Consider the following 21,068-nt stretch of genomic DNA (forward strand, 5'->3'; position numbering starts at 1 on the left):
TTGGTAGAAGTGGTATCAACAGTTGTTCAAGATGCACCACAAGCAGCGGTCGTATCACCAGAAGTGGACATGCAATTAGCAGAATGCCTACAGAGTAGAAAGATGTGACTGAAAGAGAGGGAAAGAGTAGAAACAGCACGACAGGAAAGAAGTCAAAGAAGTAATAGCAACACGTATCCAAAACTGATACAAAATTAGATTTCTTAATAGGCCACGCAAAACGAATTATTTGTCAAACGAAGCACAATTAGGAGGAAATAATTGAACACAAAATTCGAGGGTCGCATCGGAGGGTTTCTCATCAATTGGAATAAAATAGCCCCAGTTGACGGACAGAAAAAGAAAAAATAAATCGACCGAATTTTTTTTGTTTTTTTTAGCATCAAAAAGTGTTCAAATTTGGCGTCCAGGTTCAGTTGAATTCTAAAACTATACTTATTTTGGCTTCCAAACTGAAAGCTAATGACCATAATACCAATGTCTGCTAGCAAACACTCGTGAACTTTGATAACCTAATTCTCAACAACTTAATGACCGGGCTTTATCGTTTTATCACGTCTGTTTCAATTTTGATCTTCTGACCTTGACTATTCACCACATTGCGTAATTGAATGCGTGAAAGAATTTAAAATCCATTCAGTTGAAACAGTAAGTGAAGTAAGTCAGAAGTCAAACGTGAAAATCGTGACTCATGTAAAACGAAAAACGTGATCAAAAGGTAAAGCGAATTAAAAAAACATAGTCGATAAGTCCTGACGTACAATTCAGAAAATTTTCACTGGCTAAACAAAAACTAGATCTAGAAAGGACTATGATTGAATTGTGAAACCATTTCTGGAAAAATCAGATGAAAAAAACAGAAAATCAATGTCAAAATGCCGCATATGAACAAAAATCCACTAGCGGGAAATGGAAATTTGGTTCAAGAAAAAACTAGTCCTAAATTGAACTATGAATGGATTGGGAAAACCATTTAGACAAAAAAATCCGATCCAAAAAATCAAAAGAAAACATTAAAAAATCAAAGTAAAATTGTCGCATCTGAAAAAAAACCCCTAGCGAGAGAGCGAATTTTTGTTCAAACACCGTTTTCTCACTCTATTTTAAATTTCGAGCGAAAAAAATTATTCCGCGAAAAAACTCGCCTTTTCGCTCCACTTCCTGTTTCGGCGTGACCAAAATCACTACTCCAATTTGACATTAAAAATCATGAAAACGTGTGAACAGATCATGAAAAAATACAGCGCCCAAATACAGTTCAAATTCTTTGGATTTTAAAAACATAGCTGGCAGATTGCCAGAAAATAGCCGCAATAGATTCGTAGATCGGCAGTCTAACACAAACAGTAAAAAAGACAGATAAAAAAATTGTCTTTTGATTGAAAGCTTATGTTATATTTTGATTAAAAATCTGTATAAGTTATTGCTGCCTCTATTAGCTGATCTCAAATAAGCTTCATTTAGAGTGACACACACCCATTTGACCTTATCTCTTTGAATTAAAGTAAATAAAAGTCAATTTCAAAGTGAGGAAGTCATTTTTGAGAGTGAGGTAAGTCAAGTGTGACCAAAAATTTAATCACGCGAATGAACAAAAAACTCGCTCCACTAAGAGCGAAAAATGACGTCACGCATGCAATTCAGTTGAAATTGCATGAACGGATGAACAAAAAGTGGCTGTGACGTCATATGGTCGTAACAAAAATCATGACGACGAAATAAAAAAACATAGCAGGACAAGTCCTGACGTACAATTCAAAGAATTTTCATTGACTAAACAGAAAAACCAGACCTAGAATGAACAATGAGTGAAATGCGAAAACTATTTTAGAAAAAATCAGATAAAAAAATAAGAAAAAACAGACAATCAATGTCAAAATGCCGCATGTAAACCAAAAAAAACCACTAGCGAGAAATGAAAAATTAATTCAAACAAAAAACTAGGTCTAGAATGAGCTGTGAATAGATTGCGAGAAACCGAATTTTTGTTCAAACACCGTTTTCTCACTCTACTTTAAAATTAGAGCGAAAAAAAATCACGCCGCAAAACCACTCGCTTTTTGGCTTCATTTCCTGTTTCGGCGTGACCAAAATCACTACTCCAATTTGACTTCAAAAATCATGAAAATGTGTGAACAGATCTTAAAAAAAAAACATAGCCGGCAGATTGCCGGAATAGCTGCGAAAGAATAGACCTGCGTGCCATATAATAGAGATAGAAACAGATACAGATCTAAATTGAAAAAAAAATCGACAACGCTCAAAAAACTAAGTAAAAAACATTCAGCGATAAATTAATAAAGCTTGTTAAAAATCACTCCGCAGAAGCCTCTTATTAGGGACCTTAACTGCACAAAAGAGTTCCTTTGACCTTAAACAAATTCAAACTAAACTTAAGTTTTAAAGTGCAAAAGTCATTTTATTGAGTGAGGTAAGTCACGTATGATCAAAATCTAATCACGCAAATAACCTAAAAACTTTTGCTAAAGCGAGTAAGAAATGACGTCACGCGCGCAAATGCCGTTAGTGAGAGGAAGAAGTCATTCAGAAAATTTGACTTTTTCAGCTTTGCTGTGTGAACAAATGTAAAACGAAAAAAGAGCGTCAGACGACGAAACAAAAAAAAACCAAGAGCACCGCAATATAGCTTCGCTCAGCTTACAGCTTCGCAGCTATAAAAAGACAGCGCCCCAATACAATTCAAATTCTTTGAATTGTGAAAAACCAAGAGAAGGCCAATAATAGCCCCAGCTATCGCTGTGCGGCTATTAAAAAGAGAGCGCCTAAATAATAGGAGTTTGAGATGCTGACGGCGACTATTAAACATAACCGATTAATGTCTGACAAATTGCTCTCAACCGACTGATGAGTGCGTGGGGCTACGGGTGGAATGAGCAAGAGGGGGTGGAGCTGAGGAGAGGAGAGATTTAAAAGTGGCAGGGAGTTCAAAAATTAAGAAATGCCCTTCGGACCATGGATTTGTCTCCTAAACAATTTCGGTTAATCGCATTATTATAACAGTGAGCCGTAAGGCTCTAAGAGAATTTAATGCCCTCTGGGTTTTACTTGTTTATCCCGTTTTTGCAGCCGAAAAGTCAAATGGCCAGGCAAAAACGATCAAACGGAAAGTTGGTAGTACGAATAATCGCACAAAAAGACCAGCAGGACTAATATATTTGCTGCTAACTCCATTTGAGAGCAATTAACGATTTGGATAACCTAATAAGAAATAAGAATAGCAATTATATTTACATAAGACATTAGGAATGCAATACTAATTATAGATAATCATATTCATATCCAATAACGCAAAAAATGCAGAAGGTCCAAATTTAGCAGTTTTAGAAAACCTTACAAATATCCCTCAGATGATGCGCAATTTTTTTCTATTGAGAATGAAAAAAATGCTTGCAGTCTGAACGAAAATGTACCTTCTAGGCGATATTTGGCTGACTGACGATCCAAGATTTGAATAAGAGGGCGAAGGTTCCCTTTGCCCATCTCCTTGACCACCTCTACCCGTGGCTGTGATGTCACTAACTAGAGAACCCTCGGGTCCTCCATCACATAAGTGGTCGTCACCGTGGTAGCGACCCGATACTCTTTCGTCTACGATCAGGGAATGCTCGGTGCTCAAGGCAGGCGTAGTAGCGGATGAATTGTTTCTCTCAAGTTGAGGCGACGGGTTGACTGAACTATTGAGCCATCTTAAACATGACAGGAACTGTGATTTTTGAGAGGGGGATGGTAAAAATATATCCAACTCTTATAACAGTTGACAGATATCAGAAATAGCTGCAGCACCCTTGAGACTTGCGTGTCATAGCAAACATAGCCGGCAGATTGCCGGAAAATAGCCGCCGTTGACGTGCTTGATGCACATCGGGATTGAAACCGAAAAGAAAAAAGAGATAAATTTACTGATTTTTTTTTCAGTGTCAAAGTGTTCTAATTCGGCGTGCAATTTCAGTTGGATTCTAAAACTATTCTTAATTCAGCTTCTAAACTGAAAGCTAATAAGCTTAATGCCAATGTGAGCTAGCAAACACTCTAAAGAACTTTGATAACCTAAATCTTGCAGACTTAATGACCGGGCTTTATCGGTTTATCCCATCTCTCTTGATTTTGCTATTTGACTTTAACTGTATTCACTATCTTGCGTAATTCATTGAGTGAATGGATTGAAAAACGATTCAGTTGAAGCAGTGAGTGAGGTAAGTCAGAAGTCGTGCTTATGTCAAACAAAAAACTTGATCAAAAGGTAAAGCGAATTAAAAAAAAACATAGCAGGGCAAGTCCTGACGTACAATTCAAAGAATTTTCATTTACTAAACAAAACAACTAGACCTAGAACGGACTATGAGCGAATTGGGAAAACCGTTTCTAAAAAACCGGATGAAAAACAAAAAAAAAAACAGAAAATCATGTCAAAATGCCGCTAGCGAGAACAAAGAACCACTAGCGAGAAATGTAAATTTGATACTAACAAAAAACTAGGCCTGGAATGAAATAAAATGGATTAGGAAAACGTTTTAGAAAAAAAATCCGATATAAAAATTGAAAAAAAAAACAGTAAAAACCAAAGTGAAATTGCCGCATGTGAACAAAAAACCACTAGCGAGAAATGTAAATCTGATTCTAACAAAAAACTAGGCCTGGAATGAACTATAATGGATTAGGAAAACCTTTTAGAAAAAAAATCCGATACAAAAATTGAAAAAACCAAAGCGAAATTGCCGCATGTGAACAAAAAATCAATAGCGAGAAATGGAAATTTGGTTCAAGAAAAAACTAGCCCTAAAATGAACTGAATGGATTGGGAAAACCATTTAGAAAAAAAAATCTGATCCAAATAAACAGTAAAACAGTAATTGTCGCATCTGAAAAAAAACCACTAGCGATAGAGCGAATTTTTGTTCAAACACCGTTTTCTCACGCTATTTTAAATTTCGAGCGAAAAAATTTCATTCCGCAAAAACACTCGCTTTTCCGGCTCTACTTTTTGTTTCGGCGTGACCAAAATCACTACTCCAATTAGACTTCAAAGTCATGAAAATGTGTGAACAGAACTTTAAAAAAAGACAGCGCCACAAAATTATTCAAATTCTTTGAATTGCAAAAAAGGAAAGCGCCTAAATAATAGCCGTTTGAGAGGCTGGCGGCCGCTATTAATTAAATAGAAACATAATCGACCAAAGTCGGGCGAATTGCTCTCCAGCGACCGATGGGCGGTAGACTTTGGTAGTAGCCAGCTGGTGTTAAGGGATGCTTGCATTTGGGGGTGGGGAGTCAGCGGAGTGGGGGTCGGTCAAGCGTTTGTGGGGTAGGGGTTAAGCGACAGGGGGTAGGGTTGGGGGACTGTTAGCATTCCTAAGTTCCAGCTCGCGACAGGAGGGTAGAAGCGAGCTGGAACTTTGGAATGCTAACAGTGGGGGTTGGGGGCGGGGTGGGGTCAAATTTTATAACATTAAGAACCGGCCTTCACACCACGAAATTGTCTCCTCAAAACAGTTTTGGTGAATCCCATATTTAGAGAATAGTAATGCCTAATTAAGGCGCTAAGAGAGCTGCTCAGCCACTTAATGTCCTGTGGGCTTTAACCGTATATCTCGTTTTTGAGGAAGAAACGTTTAAAGGGTCAGACGAAAAATCGGTCAAGCGACAAATCGCATAAAAGGCCTAATTTAATTGCTACGAATTTTGTTCGAGAGCAAATAATCACCATTATGCCTCTTCGAGTCCTATAAAAAAGACCGAGACAATTCAAATTCTTTGAATTGTAAAAAACTAAGAGGCCAATAATAGCCCCAGCTATCGCTTTGCGGCTATTAAGAACGAAATTGATTATACTTTTTTCAGCCAACCAACTTTCCTATTTATAATATTTTTCGCCCGACGTTCTGACAATTACCAGAAGAGTTAATAGCAAAATAAGACTTCAATAACATCTAATTTATCAATGTGCGTCATTTCTGTACCTGTTGATGATTTATCAAATCAAGTGTAAATTGACGCTACCTACCAATGGACCAGAATCCAAAGAACACATGAGCGCTTATCGCGACTTGGTATTACCAAATTCACCCGCAGTCCGCGTTTCAATTCATTGATAACCTGGTGCATGCAAAATAAGTTGCAGTCTAATTTACAAACAATGTTCACAATTACCAATCGCAGATGAGAGATGATGCACAATCACAAAGCTCTTGTTTTTTTTCTTTACTTACCCTTCTACATAGTTATCTTTGTCGGAATGATCATTGTTGGTAGAAGTGGTATCAACAGGTGTGCAAGATGCACCACAAGCAGCGGTCGTATCACCAGAAGTGGACATGCAATTAGCAGAATGCCTACAGAGTAGAAAGATGTGAGTGAAAGAGAGGGAAAGAGTAGAAACAGTACGACAGGAAAGAAGTCAAAGAAGTAATAGCAACATGTATCCAAAACTGCTCCAAAATTAGATTTCTTAATAGGCCACGCAAAACGAATTATTTGTCAAACGAGGCACAATTAGGAGGAAATAATTGAACACAAAATTCGAGGGTCGCATCGGAGGATTTCTCATCAATTGGAATAAATAAATTCCCCAATTTGATAATCTGTAGCTATGAGTTTTTTGCGCACCAAAGTCGGAACATAGCCGTCAGATTGTTGGAAAATAGCCCCAGTTGACGGACAGAAAAAGAAGAAATAAATCGACCGAATTTTTTTTTTGTTTTTTTTTTTCAGTATCAAAAAGTGTTCAAATTTGGCGTGCAGGTTCAGTTGGATTCTAAAACTATACTTATTTCGGCTTCCAAACTGAAAGCTAATGACCATAATACCAATGTCTGCTAGCAAACACTCATGAACTTTGATAACCTAATTCTCAATGACTTAATGACCGGGCTTTATCGTTTTATCACGTCTGTTTCGATTTTGATCTTCTGACCTTGACTATTCACCACATTGCGTAATTGAATGCGTGAAAGAATTTAAAATCCATTCAGTTGAAACAGTAAGTGAAGTAAGTCAAAGTCAAACGTGAAAATAGTGTGACTTATGTTAAACGAAAAACGAGATCAAAAGGTAAAGCCAATTAAAAAAAATATAGCAGGACAAGTCCTGACGTACAATTCAAAGAATTTTCATTGACTTAACAAACCACTAGACCTAAAACGGACTATGAGTGAATTGAGAAAGAGATTTCTAAAAAATCAGATAAAAAACAGAAAATCAATGTCAAAACGCCGCATGTGATCAAAAAAATCACTGGTGAGAAAAGGAAATTTGGTTCGAACAAAAGACTAGAATGAACTATGAATCAATTGGGAAATCCATTTTAAAAAAAATCCGATCCAAAAAAAAAACAGTAAAAATCAAAGTGAAATCGCCGCATGTGAACAAAAATCACTAGCGAGAAATGGAAATTTGGTTCAAGAAAAAACTAGTCCTAAAATGAACTGAATGGATTGGGAAAACCATTCAAAAAAAACCCGATCCATTTGTTCAAACACCGTTTTCTCACTACTTTAAAATAAGAGCAAAAAAAATTCACGCCGCAAAACCACTCGCTTTTTCGCTCCACTTCCTGTTTCGGCGTGACCAAAATCACTGCTCAAATTTGACTTCAAAAATCATGAAAATGTGTGAACAGATCTTAAAAAAGACAACGCCCCAATACAATTCAAACTCTTTGAATTGTAAAAGGAGAGCGCCTAAATAATAGCCCTTGAGAGGCTGACGGCTGCTATTAAAAACAACCTACTAAAGAAGAACAAATGAATTTTGAGTCCTTCAGTCAAGACTTCTTATTTCCCTTTACTGGCGACAAAGCGATAATTGTAGAATTGTCGGGCTACAAGACATTCTTTTGTTTTTCTTCATCAGGAGTAAAGTCACAGAAGTATATTAAAAAGACCATGTAATAGAGGAAGAACCATGTTTGACCATCATAGATGGAAACATGGCCCAACTAATGGCGCAAGAAATGCTCTCAAACGGGACTAGTCTGCTTAGAATCCCATTACTCATAAAGGAACTCATAATGTTTCGGAGTTCATTATCGCCCCTCGTTAGTTAAACTGAGTAGAATTACATTCAACCAACCGTCGATTCAACTTTGTCACATCATTGCATTTCCGCAAAGCATCTCACACGGCTGGTGAAAACCTCAAAGCGACGAAGATGACCTGGGACAAGTAATAAAAAGTGGAAACGAGTAGATATTTCAGAGTAACTTTTTGGAACAATTTTGTGTGTTACAATTGGTACAAGCAACACACATTTGTTACAAATATCGAACAAATACGCTAAACTAGAAAACTGCTTTAACTTTAAGTATTCCCAAAAAAAGAACTATGAACTAAAAAAAAATGAAGAATGTGCAAAACTAATATTCAAAAGTTTAAAAACTATTTAAAAACTGCTAATATTCAAGAAATAAGAAAACAAGAAGAGCCATTAATGTGCGTTCGCACATAATGTTCCAACAAATCAAATGATAAACAACGTATAAAGCTGAAAAACAGCCAGCAGACTGGCGGAATAGCTGTAAATAGATTTGCGTGCCGTATAATACAGATATAAGATGAAAAATTTATCGACGTCGCTCAAAAGCAATGTAAAACATTTAGCAATAAATTAATAAGGCTTGTTAAAATTCACTCCGAGAAGCCTTTCATTGTGGACCTTTATTATATAGATGAGTTCCTTTGATCTTAATCTAATTCATATCTAATCCTAGGTTTTAAAGTGCAAAGTAATTTTACTGAGTGAGGTGAGTCACGTATGATCAAAATCTAATCACGCAAAGGATGTAAACATAGCGGGCAGACTGCCTAAATAGCTACAAAATAGACTTGTTTGCCACAAAATACACATAGAAAAATAATATACAAAAATGAGTTGGAAAAAAGTTATAGCGGCCAACTTAAGAACTTTAAATCAAAGGGAGTCCATCACTGAGAACATTATTGGGCGCCAAACGTTCTGACAGCGAAGCTGTTCGAACCCCAATCCCGTGTGTAAGAATCAGATCATTAACCACTCGCCTATCAGGCCCTTGTCACATCTTATTTTACCATCAATTTTGATTTACACTTAATTTTGGAATGCAAGCAATTTAGGTCGCGCAAAAAGCATAAAAATTCAAGCGTGAAAAAGTCACCACCGCATAGCTCCGGTCAGCGTACAGCTTCGCAGCTATAACAACTTTTGCTAGAGAAAGAGAGAGCGAGAGAGAGAGAGAGAGAGAGAGAGAGAGAGAGAGAGAGAGAGAGAGAGAGAGAGAGAGAGAGAGAGAGAGTAAGAAAAGACATCACGCACGCAAACGCCGTAAGAGAGATGAAATCAAATTCAGAAATTTTTTCACCTATGCTGCGTGAACATTTATAAAACGAATAAAGCGTCAGAAGGCGAAACAAAAAACCAGAATAGGACAAGTCAAGATATAATTCAAAGAATTTTTATTGACTAAACAAAAAAAAGATCTAGAATTGACTATAAAAAGAGAAATCATTTTTTAAAAATCAGATAACAAACAAGTAAAAATCAATGTCAAAATCCTGCATGTGAACAAATCACCACTAACAACAAACCAAATTTTCGTTCAAAACACCGTTTTCTCTTTCTACCTTGAAATAAGAGCAAAAAAAATTTTTCGCCGAAAAACACTTGCTATTTCGCTTCACTTCCTGTTTCGGCATAACGAAAATCATCATTTCAATTTTAGTTCAAAAATCATGAAGTGTGAACACATTTCAATACAGTATCCCCCAATACATTTCAACTTCTTTGGGGGCGCTGTATGCTGTTAGTGCTTGTAAAAGCACGAACAACGCAATATAGCTACGCTCAGCTTACAACTTCGCAGCGATTATAAAAAATAGCTTTAGAACAACAGCTTTAGAAAAATTTGCAACCCATCTCAAACTGTCCTTTGTTGCGAATTATATCAAAACCTCTCTTCATTAAAAATTAAAAAGCCACGTAAAACAGAGACATCTGATTACCGTAAGATGGCAGCCGGCGACCGCACTGACCTACGTTGTGAATAAAACAGTAATAAAAATGAAGACAAGAGCCCACTTACTTTCTAAGCGTGAAAGTGTTCTAATTTAGACTTCAGATTCATTAGAACCAAAAACAAAGGTGAATTTCTCCTCTGAAAAGGAGGACAGTCAGCTTATTATTAATACTATTGAAAAGTATACCCTAGGGAGCTTTGATACTTAATGCACTCAGTCTTTAAACAGTAAGCAATAGTGCCTTGTCTTTATTGGCTTATCTCGCCATTTTATTTCCAGTTTAGACCACGATCGTTTAGCGTAAATTTGCAAAACCAATTCTAAATTCTATTCAGTTGAAACAGTGAGTTAAATAAGTCCGAATTTCAACGTGATAGTCGAGACTTTTAAAACGCACGGACTAGAAGTTGATATCCACTTAGGGCCACTCCAACTAATAAAAAGAATTAACCTCCAACTTATTTGCACCGATCATTTTGAAAAAAAAAAAAAACGAAGTAAAAAGAACAAGAGAAACTTACAATCTGACAAATATCCGATTTTCTTTTCACATTTCACAATTTATGACTTCAAAACAGCTATTGGCAAAAAAACGGAACCAACAAAAACCTAAAAAAATTACAAATGTGTATCATCCATTTCAGTAAAAAAAAAACTGTCCTGCATAATTTGAAGTATCACATTATGTTAATAATACATGTGGCATAGCTCAACACGAAAAGTAATTGCGATTATCCTAAAATGGAAGTTATTGGCAAAAAATAGAGAAAAGAGATGAAAATGGTACGAAATACCATTATAAATACTTCAGTCAAAATCAGGCGAAAAATTTAGATAACTGAAAATGGTTCAAAGTTCGACTTAAAAATTTACTGAAATTACTAACTACCAAATGCTAGAGAAAATTGAAGAAGAATACGAAAACTGCTAAAAAGCGTCCATCAAGACGAAATAGGAACTTTGCTCAAAATCTAATAATTGCCTCACATAGTCAAAAAGGCTTCCAAATGTAGTACTATTAGCTACTCAGATTTAAAAAAACACACTTTTAGCTGAAACAGTTAGAGTTAAAACTGAAAAAACCGCTTTGAAAAAGCCACATGTGATCAAAATGATCAAAAAAAAATCATCACCTTAACACAAAACTCTTCCACCTTCTTTTCTCGCACTCTCAAATTGATGGATGAACAAAAATACCACTCTTAGTTATCTCTCTGCTTTTTACTTTTATGCAACAAATTTAACTAAACACTTCTTTTTACGTGCGGCATTTAACTTAATCTAAAACACGTCTTCTGAAAATAGAAGTTACCGATCGCGCAACAATTAACTGCGGAAGAATAAAAGAAAAAAACGGTCGGAAAAAATTGGCTTAACAAGAAAAAAGTACTGCTGGTACAGGGTTCCTAACCCCCCTTTAATTGGGATTGAAACAAAAAAACAACGTATTCCCCTCAGCTTCGTTGTAAGATTTATAGACCTCAAAAACTGCATCGTGACGTAATGATCCGCCGCTTTATTTTGACTAATTCAACAAAAACTCAAATCTTTTGGACGAAAATCACAACGGGCACTGAAACAACAATATCAACCTAATTTCTAAAAAAACTTGCCTGAGACCAAGCAAAATCAATTTTTGAGCAGGAAGACTCAAAATTTTGAACTGGCGTATTCGCTTTGTGCCTTCTCTACAGCTCTATATATTTCGTGTTAAGAGCATGTAATTTTTGCTTCGCAGAATCTACCTACCAGGAATCCTACCAATCTTTATTTTGGAACAATTGAGGTCCACGATGAGCAATAAAAATGAATTAAGTGCACACTGTTAAAAAGGCATTCCGCTACAATCAATCGTGTTATCTACTGGTGATAAAGAAACAGTCAATATTCAAATTCCAATCTTGTCAACACAGCAGTGCCCATAATTTCAAATAATTCAAAATTTAGATAAAACGGGCTGAAAACGGGCGCTCTCAATTCAGATTTTTAAAAATATTGATTTAAAAATCACCAATCTTTTTTGTAATTGTGTTCATTACTCGTTTGTCTAGAATCTTTGGTCGCAATTTAGCAAATAATAATTAAAGATGCATAACAATCACAGAACATAGATCGACAATGAATGCTGCTAGAAAAGTAACTTGCAAGGAAGCGATGCGGTCTAACATGATTAAAACGCTCGGGTTTTTCCATTTATAGCCCCCTGCCCCCGTAAAAATTGCTTAATTACAGTTTTTTCCGTGGGGGTGTTAAGGCTTTAGCCGTTTTGGAAAGTCGCAATATTTGCTAGGGGCGATAAGCGTCTGAACAATTAACAAACCTGAACATCTTGTAGTCCACTTCGTTTTGTCTGGATGCCCCCAGTCTTCTAATTGCAGTCTGCATGTCTGTCCCAACTGGCAATCGGGGAGGGGGTGACTCTTGACTGAAATATTCTTCCAAAATAAACAGCCGGAAAATTGCCGAAAAATAGCCGCCGTTGACCCGCCTGACGCACATCGTGATTGCCACACGAAAGGAAAGAAAAGGAAATAAACATATTTTTTCAAAGTATAAAAAAGTGTACTGCACAGTTGTGCTGTAAATTTCGCGTGGAATACAGTCAGATTACACAAATATACTTAATATGGCTTCTAAACTGTAAACTTGGAAGGTTGATTAAAATTCCAGCTAGCAATCACTTGAATGAAAATTGGCACCCTAATGCACTCTGACTTAATGAAAAATAAAGAAACGAAGATTTCAAATATCACTGTTGAAATTTATTATAAATATTAAAAACAAAGTCTATTTTAACTTATATGTTTGGAATTCATCGGCGTTAACTCCTTTTAATAATGAACCAAACATAACCGACTAAACTCGGGCGAATTGCTCTCAAATGACTGGCGAGCGGTTGGCTTCGTCAGTAGCTAGCCACGGTTTAGTCAAACTCTCAACCGCCCTTCACCCCATAAATATAAGCCTCCAAAACAGTTTCTATGAATCGCATACTTGTACACTAGTGAGCTGAAAGATTCTAAGAGAACTTAATGCCCGCTGGGCGCTACCTGTTTATCGGTGAAAATTCAAATGGGTCAGACGAAAAATCGGTTAAGCAAAAAATCGCATAAAAAACAGTCGGTAGAATACCGGAAACGACTCAAAGCTTCGTGCATTAAAAACTTTAAGCTAACTTTTCCAAAATCAAAAATGTCAATAAAGATGAGACAAAAAAAATGTTAGTCTAATAAACTGTAAAGTATTGCAAAAAATGCAATTCTTATTTCATTGAGGATGTTTGTAGGGGGTGGGGGGTTAGGTGGGGGAGGGGGTAGGCGGGGTTTACCTGGGGGAGGTGGTACGTGGGGCGGGGGGCTATGTTGGGGGGGGGGGATTGGGGAGGGGGAGTCGGGGAGGGGGATAAGTTGGGGGATAGGTACTGGGGGGGGGGGGGGTGGTTAAATGGGATCCAAATATCTCAAATTGACCTCTTCACCTTGATTATTACCAGTAGTTCCCCATTGCTATACACTACAAACAGCTATTGTTGAAGTTCAATGTTCGAAAACAACAGTCAAACATACCCGGCAGATTGCCGGAAAATAGCCGCCGTTGATTCCCATAACTCTATTGGGATTGAAAGAAAGAAAATATCAACAAAAATTGATTTTTGTATAAAAACATTTTTAAGTGCGATTTATTTTGATGCCATTTCATAATTGAACATACTCCTGTCTCTCAGTGAGAGGCTACAGGGTCTAGTATCAATACCAATAAGCATTATAGATAGTAACTAAAACTTATGAAAACAAAGTTCAAGTACCGGGCAACTAAAAATGGGCTTTATGGGTTTATCCCGTTTCTATTTCTGACTTTGAATTTTTTATAATGAGTCTCTTCATTTTGAATTGATTTGCTGAGCAGCTGCTGTTTAAAAAGGACTTTGAGCAGAATGACAGAAGAGTGAAACTAGCCTAGAGAAGTCAAAAAGATTTCACGGAAAATGTCGAAAAAGCGGCAAAATGGGTAAAGCGAAAAAAACGTTCGACGAAGTAAAAAAAAACAGGAGCGCTATAATAACCGGCTGAGAAGATGAGGTCGGCTATCAACAATCAAAAACTGAGGCAAATGCTCGAATAGAAAAGTCAAAATTCAAGTCATGAACAAACTTGCGTCAGCTAAAAAAAAACTTGTAGAACCTCAATACTCCTCCGAGTCGTAGAAAGACCAACATGGCTGATATAATTGCTACAAAATTCGCTTGAGAGCAATTAACCATCTAACACTGGAAAAATAAATGTGAAGAACGAAAAACAAATTGCTTGCTCTCTCTTCAAAACTTACCGACCAAATACAGTTCTCTTTGAACTGTGAAAAGAAACAGCCAGAACACTTTGGAATCGACTGGAATTCTACTGTGACTCAGTACGCAGGCGAAACCTCACCTATATAAATTGTTTATTTTGGCTAGAATAATCAAATCAAAAATAGCGAGAATAAATAAATTAAACAAAGAACAGAATAATATTCTCAACTCTGAAAACATACTCTGCTGAATACATTTTCAATATAAATACTCTAAATAGCTTATGTAATGGCTCTTTCTGTCAAACAATTGCTAACCAAATGATAGAAAAACATTAAAAGAAGACAACCGCGAGAAGAGCCTCTCCAATACCGTTTCTGGTCCGATCAATGAGCACACAATTGGGAAAAATTAAAAACAAAAAATTAAAAATCTATTATAGGAAAAAAACTGGCACATAAAACGATCTATAATTTCCTCATGGTCCCAACCTAAAGTAAAATTCAATATAAAAACCCATAAGGATAAAACTGCACTGAAAAGGTAACTGAACAGAAAGAGGCTTCAAAAACAAACAAAAATATGCCAAAAATCACAACAATTAATTTTTCAAAAATGAACAATGGTAACAATACCTAACAAATTAAAAAATCATAACCATGAAAAACACTATCCTCATCTGAAAAAAATCAGTGAAGACAGAAAACAATTAGAACACCATTACAGAAAATTGAAACAACCAGCAGATTGCCGAAAAATAGCCCCCTTAACGCAGATCGGGATCGAATCAGAAAAACAAGATGAAAAATTACATAATTTGTTTCTAAGGGTCAAAAAGTGTTAATTTGGTGTGCAGTTTCAATTAGATTCTAAAATCATTATTAATTCGGCTTCTAAGCTGAGGGCTACTGTTAAGCTTAAAAATGGAACCTAGCATTAGATTTTGTGAAGTTTGATAACCTAATGCACTATAACTTAACAACATTATCAGTTTATTTCTTTTGCTTTAAAGAATTTAAAACCCATTAGTTGAAACAGAGTGAGCCAAACTTGAAAATCATGAATTATGTAAATCCAGAAACGTGCTCGAAAGGAAAAACAAATTTAACATAGCAAGACAAGACAAGTCCTGAAATACAATCCAAAAACATGTCCGGCAGACTGCCGCAAAATAGCAAAATTGCTTCTTATAATCCCAATTGGGATTGAAAGAAAAGAGAAGGAAAAAAGAATTTTACATTAAAAAAGTTTCAAAGTGCAAGCTATTTTGATATCAATCCCTAGTTAGACATAATCATGTTTTGTAATGATGCCACACAGGGGCTAGTATCAATACCAATAAGCAGTAGCTCCTTTTCACTTTCAATTTAGGCCTTCCCCGAAGCTTCAGCAAATTAAACGTTCGGAAGACTACACGCCAGCTTAGAGCCTCGAATGAAACTTAATGCCCATTGGGCGCTACCTCTAAATCCCGTTTTCAAAGCTCAAACTCATGGAAAAAATATAAAAGCATCTCACAGCGCTACGTAAAAAGGAGAGCGCCTAAATATACAAAATCGCAAAAATCATTTATCAGCCCCTATTATTACGAAGTAAAAACCTAATTTCTGATGCAATATTTCCTCAATTTGTGAGAAAATTTCTATACAATTATTTTCCTATACCAGTGCTCTGCCGAAACATCAAAATTGAGGAAATATGCAGTGTTAACTCACGAGAAACTCAAAAGTAAAGTTGATGACCTCTACCCAAGTATTAAAGTAAAAAACTGTCTCAAAATATGATTTTTAATATATAAAACAGAGCTATTAATAAAACATACCCGGCAGAATGCAGCAAAACAGCCACCGTTGATTCCCATAGCGGCAATTGGGATTGAAACAATAAAAGAAAATAGAAGTACATGGGCTAGTATTAATACCAAAAAGCATTTGAGATGGTACCTCAGACTTATAAGAATAAAGTTCAACTAACGGGCATCTAAAATTGGGCTTTATGGGTTTATCCAGTTCTGTTTTTAAATTAGTTTTTTAATACGGTCTCCGTTCAATTTGAATTGCTTTCGTGAATAACTGCTTTTTAAACGGAATTTGAGAAAAAGATGAGTTATAATAAGTTATAACCGTTATAATAAGTCTAAAAATGAATACCTATTACAACAACATTGTGAGAATCAAGAAAGCAAAAAGAGAAAACCAGAGGCGCAAACTAAGAAAACCTCATAACTACAACCCAAAAGGTTAACCAAAGCATATCGTAAAACTAGAAGCTGAAATAATTTTCGCTGCGACCGAAATCAATAGAAATTTATTTATGAAAAACACTTCGCTGTGACAAAGGTCAATAAGAAAATATTGTTTTTTGAGCCCAAGTAAAAGACAGCAACAAAAACCACTAAGACAAACAAATCAATTTAATTTTACAAAACAAGTGCAATAATCTTAGAAAACGACATTTGAACTCAAACCACTAAAAGATTCACCTATTACTCATAAGTAAGCGAAGACACGTGCCATTAAGTGATAAAACAGCAATAAGTAAAAATACTAATAAAACTCAGAACTTCAGTAAAAATTTTTGAAAATGAAAAGCGTACAAGTCAAAGAAACAACCAATAATTTAGGCATCCTTAGCCAACCTTGAAACTTGTTATTAAGGAGACAGGAGGTAAGAAAACAAATTCAGCAAAAAAACTCGCAAAATCTCAAGAATTCGATAAAAAATTACTAAAAAGATTGAAAGTCGCTCATTGAAAGAATTAGCTCTGAACTGAAACAATTAAATCGATTTAAAATAATTGATATTAGCAACCTATGAGAACTGTCCCTAATTAGATGAAACCGAAAGACAACAAACAGCACAAATACTCTCAAAATCATTAAAGAATGTTCAGAACATATAGTGCCAAAGACATTAAAAACACATGAAAAACAACTAATAATACTATCAATATTCAGAGTACTATTAGCAACTAATAATGCTATCAATATTGATACTAGGTGAAAAAATAAAAGGCATAAAATTAAAAAAGGTGGCAAACATTGAATTTTCAATACTATTTCATGACAACAAAGTGTCAAAGTTAAAAAAAGCATTAGCTGGCCGTCGATGAGTTGAATCCATTTCAAATAGGCTCCAATAGAAAACATATGTAACATATTATTAGCACTCAAAAGAAACAGAAAACAGCAGTCACATAGGCGCTCATGAATAAAGTAGCTTTGAAAAACCTTATATTTGTTCAAATATCAAGTTCTCACTCCACTTTGAACGTACTTTGAAAACAATCACGCTTCAAACTTACTCTCTTTATCACACTCCTTACTACTCAAGCGTGATTAAAATCACCACTCGGATTTGTCTTCTCACAGACGTCATAAATCCGAAAAAATTGAACAGATCTTAAAAAAATCATAGAAGGACAAATTCTGAAATAAAATCCAAAGAATTCAATAAAACTTAGACGATCAATCGAACAATGGCATCCAAATAGACGAACAGTCTCAAAATCAGAGAAACTAAGACAATCCAACAAACAAAACAAACATCATCATTGCAATTACCCTGAAGATCAAATTTCATCCACATAATTATACCCATCAAACGATATCCAAGCCTTGAAAGGAGTTAATTGCCGACTAAAGATAGAAAATTTTGAGAAATACGCCAAATACTTCAAAAGTGAAAACTGCTAAACTTTTTCAAAGTTTCTAAATTTCACAACATTAATATGTTCAAAACCGTTTTTCTACCTGCCTCGTGAATCTTTCCAGAAACCCATCTGCACGACTTGAAAACTTAAATTGGCTCCTGAAAATCGATGAATTCAGACAAAATTTAAAAAAAAAACATGAAAACAATTGCAAATTTTATTAAAAGGCTGCTAAAATTTGTGATATTAATATCTTCGGAACCATTTCATCATGTTCAGAGAATATTCTAAAACCCAAGTCCAAGCCTTCACTTTTTGACTGAACCATAAAGATCGATGAATTCGGAACATGATAATATTCACAGAATTAAATTTTAATTTTAAAAAACCAAAAATTAAAACTTTAAAAAGTGCAAGTTTTATCAAAACTGCAAAAAACCCGCACAATTACATGATAAAAAACCTTTAAAATCCAACCCTTAAAACCCAACAGCCATTAAAACCCATCCAGTAAACCATTTTCAAGCCCTTAAAACTATTCATTGGATCGAAGAGATCAAGGAACTCAGAAAATTGCAAAAATGTTCAAAAAATTTAAAAATTGCAGAAATTACTCAGTTATGATGAGCACTTCTAGCTTCCACAAGACTGCTAGAAGCTTAACCAAACAATTAAGTCCTGTTTCAGTAAAATCTCAAAAAAACGGAGATAAGACAAGAAAAACAATTTTTTGGTCACAAAAAACTTGAAAATGACCGTTTCACATTGCCTCTATTTCAACTTAATGCCTAGCGTTACCTGAATATCACGTTTTTAACGTTAAAAGTCATCAGATAAAAATAAAACATCTCAAAAAGACAGCACACCAATACAATCCAAATCCTTTGGACTGTGAAGAACAGGAGCGCTATAATAGCCAATGAGGGCGGCTATTGAACAAACATAGGCAAAAGATGGCCCGAAAATAGCCACCGTTGAGGCGCTTAATGTCCACCGGGATTGAAACAGAAACATAACCGACTAATGTCGGGAGAATAGCTCTCAAACGACCGGCGAGCGGTTGGCTTCGGTAGTAGCTAGCCACAGTTTAGTGAGGCTACCTTTAGCTTAATTGAAGAAGCGCGAAGTGAGCGCAGCGGATGGGCAGTGGGGGGAGGTAGTGGTTGTGGGGGAGGTGTGGGGTCAACCTCCAACAAACCGCCCTTCGCACCATAAGTATATGTCACCAAAACAGATTCTGTGAAGCGCGTACTTGAAGACTAGCAAGCTGATGAAAGGCCTTAAGAGCACTTAATGCCCGCTGGGCTCTACCTGCTTATCCCGTTTTTGAGGACAAAGTCAAATGCGTCAGACGAAAAATCGGTCAAGCAAAAAATCGTATAAAAGACCGAAAGGGCTAATATAATTGGTACAAACTTCGTTTGAGAGCAATTAAAAACTATTTCAAAAACAACTAAATTCTAAACATGGCTAATATAAATACACCCAAACATGACTCACTGAAGTGCCAATGACATCTATAATTATAGAGAAAATCTAAAAAACGTGTTAAACTTTTAATATTCTCAGAAAATTCAAAAGTCTCACAAACTGTTCAACACACTTTACGAAACAGTTACTATTGACTCATTGAGCCAGCAGACGACACCCAAATGCTCTGGAAAACCCTTAAAACTTGAGCAAGAAGTAGAAACAACAAAATGAGTTGATCAATTTATTTCAAAACATTTGTTATCAAACATTTAATTGATATCACTTAGTTATAAGAACCCTGCCACGTTTTGCATATTACACAAATGAACCTAACAAAAATATTCTGAAAGGAGAAAAACAGAATTAGGCAAAAAATATTACAAATAAAACTCTTTGAAAAAATTGTAAACACAAAACATCCAGAGGACTCTGGAATCGACTCAAAGTCGATTATGATCCAGTACGCCGGCAAAAACTCTCCTAAAAATATTTTCTTGGCTATACTATTGACTTGCTTTCGCTCACACTTCTTTTTACCAACAAACTTTATTTCAGAACAAGAGCATTTTAGATTAAACATTGCCGGCAGATTGCCGGAAAATAGCCACCGTTGACGCGCTTGATGCACACCGGGGATCGAAACAGAAAAAGAAAAACAAATTGACCAATTTTTTCTTTTTCTTTAAGTGTCAAAAAGTTCTAATCTAGTGTGCACTTTGAATTGCATTCTAAAAGCATGCTTAATTCAGCTTCTAAACTGAAATCTAATAAGCTAAATACCAATGTCAGCTAGCAATTACTCTAATGAACTTTGATAACCTAATTCTCAATGACTCAATGACCGGGCTTTATCCAGTCTCTTTTGATTTTGATCTTTTGACTTTGAAAGCATTAACCACATTGCGTAACTGAATATGTGAAATAATTTAAAATCCATTCAGATAAACAGTGAGTGAAGTAGGTCAGAGGTCAAAAGCGAAAATCGTGACTTATGTAAAACGAAAAATGTGATCAAAAGGTAAAGCAAATTTTAAAAAAGGAGTGCACCTAAATGATAGCCGTTGAGAGGCTGACAGCGGCTATTAAAAACCGACTAACATCGGACGGATTTCTCTCGAACGACTGGCGAGGCAATCAATTTATAAGGGGTCATAGGCAAGAGAAATGCAAACGACTACGCTACAGAGCTATGTATTGTCATCTCTCAAAAACGGCTTTTACTTTAGCAACAGAATTAAATTCTAAATGCGCACAATTCGAATCACTCAAAAAAAAATCAAAAAGACAAGCGTGAACTTTTCCGTGCTCACATTCAATTATTTTACTTAACCCAAAAGCCACAAGCACTACTGCGGATAATTCAACAAAAAGAGACAACTGAAACCAACGAACCTTAGGAAAACATAAAAGCCTTTGATTTTCAAAGATCTTAATTTCAACTTAGTCTCAAGTAATAGAGCCTAAAAACGCCTTAGTAATAAAACCATAGAAGAATTTAGTTCGGTTGACTTCTTTGAACTTTCAATTAGAGTTCATACTCCTAACGCAATTTCATTTCTAGCGGAAGGTAAGTCATGATAAAAAGTCATGTCACACCATTGACCTAAACACTTTTAGACCGTTTACACTAATTACACACAAAAAATAA

The 21,068-nt window shown here is 35.7% G+C and overlaps 1 protein-coding gene across 1 annotated transcript in view; it reads right to left on the reverse strand.

Annotated features, from left to right (window-relative positions):
- The window catches only part of LOC142336689 (uncharacterized), a 103,426-nt gene that overhangs the window by 23,856 nt on the left and 58,502 nt on the right, over positions 1-21,068 (reverse strand). The window contains exons 16-17 of the mRNA XM_075385601.1: positions 12,328-12,432; positions 3,432-3,707 (exon numbers count right to left, since the gene is read on the reverse strand). Coding sequence (XP_075241716.1) covers positions 3,432-3,707; positions 12,328-12,432 — 381 coding nt within the window. The remainder of the gene's footprint in view (positions 1-3,431; positions 3,708-12,327; positions 12,433-21,068) is intronic.

Source organism: Convolutriloba macropyga, chromosome 3 (assembly GCF_964194025.1).
Source record: "Convolutriloba macropyga chromosome 3, txConMacr16.3, whole genome shotgun sequence".
Taxonomy (NCBI): domain Eukaryota; kingdom Metazoa; phylum Xenacoelomorpha; order Acoela; family Convolutidae; genus Convolutriloba; species Convolutriloba macropyga.